The following is a 9,047-nucleotide window of genomic DNA, read 5'->3' on the forward strand; positions in this document are numbered from 1 at the left end:
AAAGATATTAAAAATAGACTATATATTTATATATACGTGCTATATTAAGTAACATACATATATAATTAATGGGTAATATGCATATAAGGGTATAATTAAACAGAATATTAATAAAATATTTATTTGTGTAAATTGATTAAATTAATTAAAAATTGCATAATTATATTTATTGAGGTTTACGTAAATCACAATAAATATAATTATGAATATAGCAGCGGTACGATGTCTGTCTGTAAACGCGACGGTTATGAGTTCGATTCTCAGGGCAATGAATTATTTTAATTATTTGTAAATCAACTTTTAATTTACTTCTTAGGTACTTCCTGAATCCATCTACCTATATCTAAGCGCGGCGTTGAGTTCCACCACTCAACACGCATGCCTAAAGTGGGCAGCGGAGTGTCCTAACAGAAGGCTCCCTCTTTCCCTCTGCCTACCCACGGAATATAAAATATAACGTGAAAGTAAAAAAAAAATAGTCGTATGCAGCTAGATATCTATATAAATATAAAAGGACTTGTCCTCACTGACTGAGGTAAGACGCATTTTTTAGAATTCACCCCCTAAAAGTGCAAATAAGGGGTTAAAAGTTTGTATGGAAAAATCTTTAAATCGCCACTGATTTTTATAAAATTTGTAATTGAGACTCTTTAAAATATTTTATGGTTTATTAGAATTCACTCCTAAGGATGCAAATAAACAGGCGAAGCTGCGCGCGTCCCCTAGTATAGTATAATTATGTATATAATAATATCTATTATTATACCTAGTAACGTAGATAACGTTTTACACGTAAATAACTAACGATGTTATATTTAAATAATATGCAATGTTAAATCGAAAAACACTTTAAAATTACACTTTACCATCTTCAATTTGAATAGGTTAATTTAATGATCTACAAAAATATTTAAATACAAAGAGAATATTAACCTTTGATCCATCGAGCGTCTATTCCGGTAACTTTGTAATAAAAATGTATATAATTAACAAAAATTGTATAATAAAACTTAGTTTAAGAGAAGTAAGAAGAGAAGACAGAGAAAAGAAGTAAATGAGCTATTAAGAATAATCTGTATAGTCTTCAGGAGTTTCAAAGTAAATCACAAGTGGGTTATTTATTTTGTTATAAGTACTTGTTGTAACTAATTCGTAATTACGTCTCTACAATGGAAGCAACAGTCGTGAGATGGCTTATTCTGAGCGATGTTCTGCAGTTGTTCAAGTAGGACTTGTATAAATGTATTTAAAAAATAAAATAACAAATATTTAATATGAATGACTATTGTATTGGATATATTAAAAATGAGACTTTGGAAAATTATGAAAGCAGCAGAGAGGCCAGTCGTGGCGCAGGGGCACAAAGTGTGACTGTGAAATCGACTGGTTGTGGGTTCAACCCTCACTTGAAGAGATTTAATATTTATTTAAATTCATATTCCCATTTTTTCGTTATGGTGTCGAGGCAAAGCGCGGTATTGAGTTACGCCACTCATCACGCAATGCTTCCAGAATTCGACGGAAAGTGGGGAACGAAGTGTCTTGACACTACCCTGCTGTGTGCGGGATACAGCGTAAAGCTGATTTTATAAAAGCATCATTAAATATGCCAAATTAGTTATTCTTATTATTTAAAAAAAACATATAAACAAATTATGAACTTAATCTATATATATAAAAGGACTTGTCCTCACTGACTGAGGTAAGACGCACGCACAGCCGTAACCGCTAATGGTAGAAACGTGGAATTTGGACAGATGTTTACTTTCGTAATCTGGACATCCACTAAGAAGGGATTTTGAAAAATGTTAACCCTAAAGGAGTGAAATAGGGGTTGAAAGTTAGTATGGAAAAAAATTTTAATCGGTACCGATTTTTATAAAATTTGAAATTTAGATTTTTATAAGTATTTAATTGAACACGTGTTTCATCGTTTTCTAGAATTCTCCCTCTAAGGGTGCAAATAAAGGGTTGAAAGTTTGTATGGAAAAATCTTTAAAACGCCACCGATTTTTATAAAATTTGAAATGTAGACTTTTAAAAATATTTCATTGAACACATGTTTCATAGTTTATTAGAATTCACCCCTAAATACGTAAGCGAAGCTGCGCGCGTCCGCTAGTATCTTAATATACCGGCTCCATGCCGTAGGTGAAAAATAAATTTGGAACATAATTATACTACAGTTAAGTAGGTACATAATGGAGTCTAATTCAACGCTCGCTGCTCTTGCAAATAAAATCATGTAAAAACTTGAATAATTCGAATTTGTTTAAATAAAGTTTATTTACGTCATATCTATTACAATTTATGAACTAACCTTACCTAACTATACATTAAAAATATTTCCATAGAATTAATTTTAACTGTGGAATTGTACCTAAAGATTATGTTTTTCGTTCTAAATATTACGTGTACATAAAAACTTAGTAGGTACGTTATACTATAATTTTGTTTATTATTTTTTGATATTTTTAATTTTAATTATATTAGATATTCTTTAAACATTAGGACGAAGCTATTTGGTATATTAAAACTGTGGATTGTAGCTCTTATCTCGTGACTAGATGACACTTTTAATAAGTTCTTTCCCAATACAAATATCGAATTGTAGAGCAATTATATTTAAATATGCCTCACTATATTTAGTTTATTTTTTTTTCCCTCTTTTGCAAGACCTCTAAGCGATAGATTTCTTAGCGTTAGTCTCAAAAATTGGATGAAATACAGTGTAAAGCTAAAAATAATAATGATTACCTATGTGACATTTTGATAACCTATTGTATTCCTTTTAATTTGTTAATATAATTAGTTGCTAAACTCGTACTGCCAAATAATTGTTTTAAATAGTTCTCTTGAAATTAAAATTTACATATAGACGTACATATATAGAAAATTAAAATAACATTTACTTTTTGCGTATTGACTTATGAACTGTCAAAAAAATGTTAATTATTAATTGTTAGTTAGTACGTAGTGTAGTTTGCTATAAAAAAATATAAAAAATAATCAATATAGCATGTGTGGGGACTAGACGAAAATTGTAAGATTTTATGAAAAATTGAAGGATAGGTATTTGTAAATTGTTTTCATTTTCCCGCTTTTGTAGATAAAGCGCGGTTTGGAGTTCCACCATTCAATACTCAATGTCCCGAAAATTGGTTGGAAAGGGGAAAACGGAGGGTCTTAACTCTACCTTCCCTCTGTCAACCTTGCTACGCGGAATAAAAACTAAACCTGCTAATGATAGAGGGTGATAGAGCTATAGAAAATTGTAGAGTGATTATTTGTTTATAAAGTTTAAAAATGGACGATTTTTTTGTCTAACTCTCATAAAAAAAAGAACCTTTGCCTATTTCTAATCGACAAATAAGAAGGTAATAATATTATTGGAATTGTTTGGAATATTTAGTAATATAGTTTCTCGATTTACTTTCAACCACGTGTGCCTAATTTAGATTATCCATTTAGATTTAAATTAAGTAGAGTCAAAAAAAATTCTCTAAAGCAGGTTTTTGAGATATGGACTCGATTTATCTATCTTTATTTAGATAATTAAAAAGTATTTAATTATTTAAATAACGTTTTTAACAGAATAAAAACGCTTACTTTATAACAAATGTACACGCCTAACAACAAAAAGCTAATGCAGTATTTCTTTAAGGTAGAGAGATTAATTTAAATAATAATTGTGTTCTCATAAAATATATTAATAATTATAAAGAAGTTAAGCTAAATTAACAAAAGCAGTCAATGTACCTATAAAACATGAGTAAATTATGACTTAAATTTGTTTCGTGTTAGTGCGCACCAACGTTTTGAGTCATAGTAGTTAAAATTTTAGAAAAAAAATATATTATTATTACCTATAAAAGTATAGAAAAAAGCAGCTTCTCAAGAAGGACAACTTCTCGAGCGTTGAGCTCTGCCACTCAATACGCAAACCTAACACTAGCTGAAAAAGAAAAACCTCCAAGCAAAGTGAACCTAGCGTCCATTAGCAAAACTCTTCTGTTCTGGACGAGCAAATTGAAACTTTTTTTAAGCTTCACAATATATCCTGCACATTGCAGGGTAGGTAGAAGGAACCTGGAACCTATTGTTAAGTCATTTGTTCTCACTATTGTCCTCCATTTAAGTTAAATAAACGTAAACCTTCACATTTTGTTTACATTCTTTAGTCTTTGACTGCCAGAAATGTAAAAAACCTTCGGTAACTTTTAATAACTTACAAGAACTAATTAGAAATGTTGATTCATATTACTAGTAATATAAATGTGAATTTTTTGAAGGCATTTCATATTGAGTGGCGGAAGTCAACGCCGAGCTTTTTAACCCGTGGTGCCAAATCGAAAAAAATAAATGATTAATTAATGATTGATTCCCTTTATTGGGGATCGTACCCAAAATTATAATTTGTGTATAATATATCAAGTACTTCAAGGGAACGAAATTGTACCCGGGCCGCTAGTAATCTATAAGTCTATACTTAATTCTAAGTAGGTACCTAAGGCAACCAGTTAAAGGCGGTTGAACTTTTTGTTGTTTGCCTTTGAGTTAGCGGTCACGGCGACCTGTGTTACGCAGGTTGCTAAATTATCTTTTTTAATTATCATAATATGTCTAATTACTACTGAAAATGATTTACTTTTATAAAAAACAAATTTTAATTACCTATATGGTCAGTAAAACCATTAGGTATTTGTTTTTGGTATAACAATGCGGTGTGCGCTTTTAAAATATGCAATTAGAGTTTTTTGTATGACGAGTACTAAGGTCAGTAATTCTTTGTTACAATGTTTTTAAGGACGTAAAAGGTGAAGAAAAAGATGCATTTTTTTGTTATATACATAGGTATATAGGTAGGTAGTATATATAGTAGATTTTATATACAGACATATTTTATTGACAATAAAAAAATATATATTTTTATTACAATTTTTTCTTGCCTAATTTATAGGTACCTATTATAAATAAAACAGCTGAAATTTGGATAATAATAGTTAAAAGTAAAGAAGTATTCATGAAATATTGAGGCAGTATTAAGTTATTTACTAATTTATTAAATTATTAATAAATAAATAGTTGATGGAAACTTTTACCTTACAAATTAAGTAGCATTAAACATCAAAATATACTTATGTAATTTCGTAAAATATAGGTACTATACGTTGCTATATATTATAAGTAAATAAGTATATTGGAGACATTTCTTTTAAATTGGCGTAACTCAACGCAGCATTAAATCTAACAGTCATTTATAAATAAATAAGTACGTATATTTCTCACAAATTCTCCAGTACCTATTTAGCATTTATAAATGTATTGTATAATTGAGCCTTGTATGTTAATTTTATAATGAATATTCTATTGTAATAAGTTAGCTCGTAATTTTTCAACTACTTTTAACTTCAAATCAATAAAACATTAACTAATTATTCAGTCAAAAGGTTATACGTTGGTTATGTATGGAAGCAACTTGATTTCAATTGATTTAGAATTACATGACCAGAGGGGAGAATTACATAAGATAATAGGTATATGTACTTACTTATATAAGGTCAGAAGTAAGTTGAGTTGCGGAGAGCGGTGAACGGAATGTCTTGACACTATTTATGAAAATGATATGTAGGACCAAAAAATGCATTTTAGCTAAATACTAAGATTATATTGTTTTATTAGCTTTTTTAAAGTTAGATTTTACCTGATTCAGATCAAAATATACGTAGTGTTGTTGTTATGTTATTGGTAATAATTCCAACAGTAATATATAGTTAAGTACATACAAGTTAAACTGATAACTTTCTTTTTTGTCGATTAGAAATAGACATAGGTATGCTTGTTTTCTGTGGAACCTAGTACAAAAAAATTTTCGTTATGCTTGTAGACAAATTACTCTACAATTTTCTATAACTCTATCACTGAAAACCATGAAATCATTTGATTAATATTTTTTTACACCAATTTCAACGTATCACTTTTCTTAACACGAAAAAATCTTTTTTTAATTAATATTTACAAAAATAGCATTCAGATTTACTAACATAAAGCCAATTTAATTTCTCTAAACTATTATAATGGGCCCTAAATAATAAAACTATATTTTAATTGAATAAAAAAAATTTGTGATTTATTTTGTACTTAATGAAAAATTCTAACTAAATGCCTAAACGGTAGTCTGGTTACAAAGTAGGTATGAATGTCTAATTCTAATTTTGAGAATAAAAGTATTTATAGATAGTAAATTGAAATAGAACCTTTACATATTTTCCAGCATCATAGAGTTGGCAAAAGGAACCTAGTGTTAAGAAACTCCATTCTCCACGCGTCACTCTATTTTCGAGACATTGTGTTTTATGCGCATTTGCGCGAATTATTTAGTTTATCAGTGTGTGCAGGAAAAACATTAGTGCGTTACTTACTATTCTTTCTTTTATATGATCTATTGCTAATCTCCTAATAATCTTATGGTACTTAACAATATTCGTATATAGGTAATAGTTGCGACTCTACCATGTGATAGAAAAATATTAAATATTTAATTTTCCGAAATGGGAATCGAACCACAATCGTCGCCTTTACAGTCGCACGCTATGCCTCTGCGACCACGACAGCCTAAAGATGTATCGAAATTCATATTTTTATTTAGATTTATTTGTAGGTACTGTACAAAAAAATGTAGGTATTTTAAAGCATCACGCGTTCTAGTGTCAAAACACTTCGTTATAAGATTTCTACTCGAGTTCGAAACACTACACATTTAATAAACTAAATAGCTCCTTTTCTACGGTAGTGTAAATATGCATGTATCTATCTATATGTAATATTTACCTACCTAACGTATATGAGTCAATGAAGTAGAATTATAAACAGCAGACGTCTAGACGCCCTCATTTAGATTAATATATTAATTGACATTAAACATACAAAGACATTAAACAAATAAGTAATACCTATATAGGTATTTTTAAATGAAGAATACTGTATTTTTAACATATAATGCTAAATTGTTTATTATTTAAGAAAAAGAAACTCGTGTTAAATACTGAACGATTATTTATAATTAAATGTTCATATAAAGAAACATGAAACGTTAAATACTTACCGAAACTGCTTGGTTTTAATGTCACTTTACATTTAATATTCTAATAAGAAAATCCACAATTTTGAAAATATATAAACATTTATTGCTAACAAATGAAAATAATAAAAAACTAAGTAATTATACAAATAAATATAGAAATAATATATAAAATAATTACCATTCGGTGATCCAGCTCGGAACATAGGGTTGGGTGCCATCCAGGGGAACGCTCCAAACGGCCACGGTGCGGGCGCCGGGCCTTGGTACAGCCTCGGCAGCAAAGGCTGTGGGACCACCACCTTCCTGCTTTCACTCTCATCCGGATCATTAGCACTCTCTCGTTCATCTCTCTCATCTCCAACATTCGATTCTATATCTTCAATATCTACTTCACTATCATCAGTGTCCAAGCTCTCCGCGTCATTACTCTGAGCATCGATAGTGTCTCTAGTTTCCGGCTTGCTGCCTAGTAAAGAGTCTACGCTAAAGGATATCCGCCCCTTGGTCTCCGCGGCCTCGGACCGCTCGCAATCAAGCGACGTCTTCATCTCATCTGCTCGATATCATTTCCATTCACACTTTTACTGTTCTCCACATCGGAATCGCATATATATGGATTACACAATTATTTTTAAAAAAACCGCAACTTTATATAACACAATTGTTAGTTATATATAACGAAATAATAAAAAAAAATGTTTTATTGTTATTATTACTATATTTATATCAATTAAAAAATAAAACAAATTGGCAATAGAAACACGTAAGAGTCGATATCACATCACAACACTAGAGTACAATAGAGAGTGGAGAGTTAAAAATCGTTTATTACAAGCAAAAGCAAATTCGCAAATACGTTACGACCGCGTTATTCGCGTGGAGGCGCCCTCGTCACCGCGCTAGCATTGGCGCAGCCCGCGGCCCTCCCTACCTCCGTGAGAGAGACGACGCTATGGACCGAGGAATTTTAATAAGCGGCGCGGAGAGAACGAGACGACGATACCAACGAACATGTGTGGAAACGCGATATTGGGGGGCGTGGTCGGTTTCGCTTAAAATAACCTCTTTAGAATACGCCTTATGACTTCTATTAATGATCATAGAAATTAAACTCTATTGTGATATAGATAGAGTTGTGTTTAGTTTGTGTTGTATTGTAGTAGAGTCGTTACGGTAGTAGAAAGTTCGAATTGCAATCGCTATTGTGTTGAATGAAAAAGGAGTAAATGGACGGGTGCCGTAGGCGGCGTAGAGGGGACTTTACGATTTAATTATTCGCGAATACGGGGGCATTTTGTAGCGAACTAATGTCTCATTGTCTCATTAATATCTCGGGCAGCCATGTTTGATTTGTTTATGACACGGGCTAGGTGCACAGCGGCGTTGGTTCTGTAGCTACTGCAGCTCAAACGTTTTGTACTGTAAGTGTATACGTCAGTGTTCGGAAACTGAGACTCTATGTGAGATGGGAAATTAATTCTGTGAGCTTACATCTTTATTAGCTCGCTTGCGTCTATAGAATAACTTTCTAGATGTTCTATTATTTTGTTTTTCGATGGAGTGCTTTTGATTTATGTTTGTAAAAACTGATTTAGTTAATGATAATTCCGATATTAATCGTTTTGATATCGATTTTTTCTAATTTACGTTAAAAAATTAAATATATCATGATCGATATAAAATTATAGTAGGCTGTAACTATAGAATACTTTAATCATTGTATAAATATCTGTAAGCCCAACGACAGTTTTTACTTTAATTATAGTACCTACTAGATAAAAGGCAATATTTGAACGACAATACTCAAAAGGCACCATTAAAAAGACATAAATACATCAAAGCTGATTACAAAAGAAAACCTATTTGAAATCAAATCGTTAGCGCTATGTCACTTACCGTTAATCGTATTATTTCGATAGCATCTCTTTGTGATATTCCTCTCAAACATCACTAGTACCACTCT

General features: G+C 30.9%; 1 protein-coding gene across 1 annotated transcript in view; it reads right to left on the bottom strand.

The window, feature by feature from the left end:
* The window catches only part of LOC146528369 (uncharacterized), a 32,524-nt gene extending 24,495 nt beyond the window's left edge, over positions 1–8,029 (bottom strand). Inside the window, exon 1 of the mRNA XM_085203311.1 lies at positions 7,263–8,029. Coding sequence (XP_085059437.1) covers positions 7,263–7,632 — 370 coding nt within the window. The 5' untranslated portion in view covers positions 7,633–8,029. The remainder of the gene's footprint in view (positions 1–7,262) is intronic.
* Positions 8,030–9,047: the final 1,018 nt, after the last annotated feature.

Source organism: Heliconius melpomene, chromosome 19, assembly GCF_056956725.1.
Source record: "Heliconius melpomene rosina isolate 202511_hmr_F chromosome 19, ASM5695672v1, whole genome shotgun sequence".
In the NCBI taxonomy this organism is placed as follows: Eukaryota; Metazoa; Arthropoda; class Insecta; order Lepidoptera; family Nymphalidae; genus Heliconius; species Heliconius melpomene.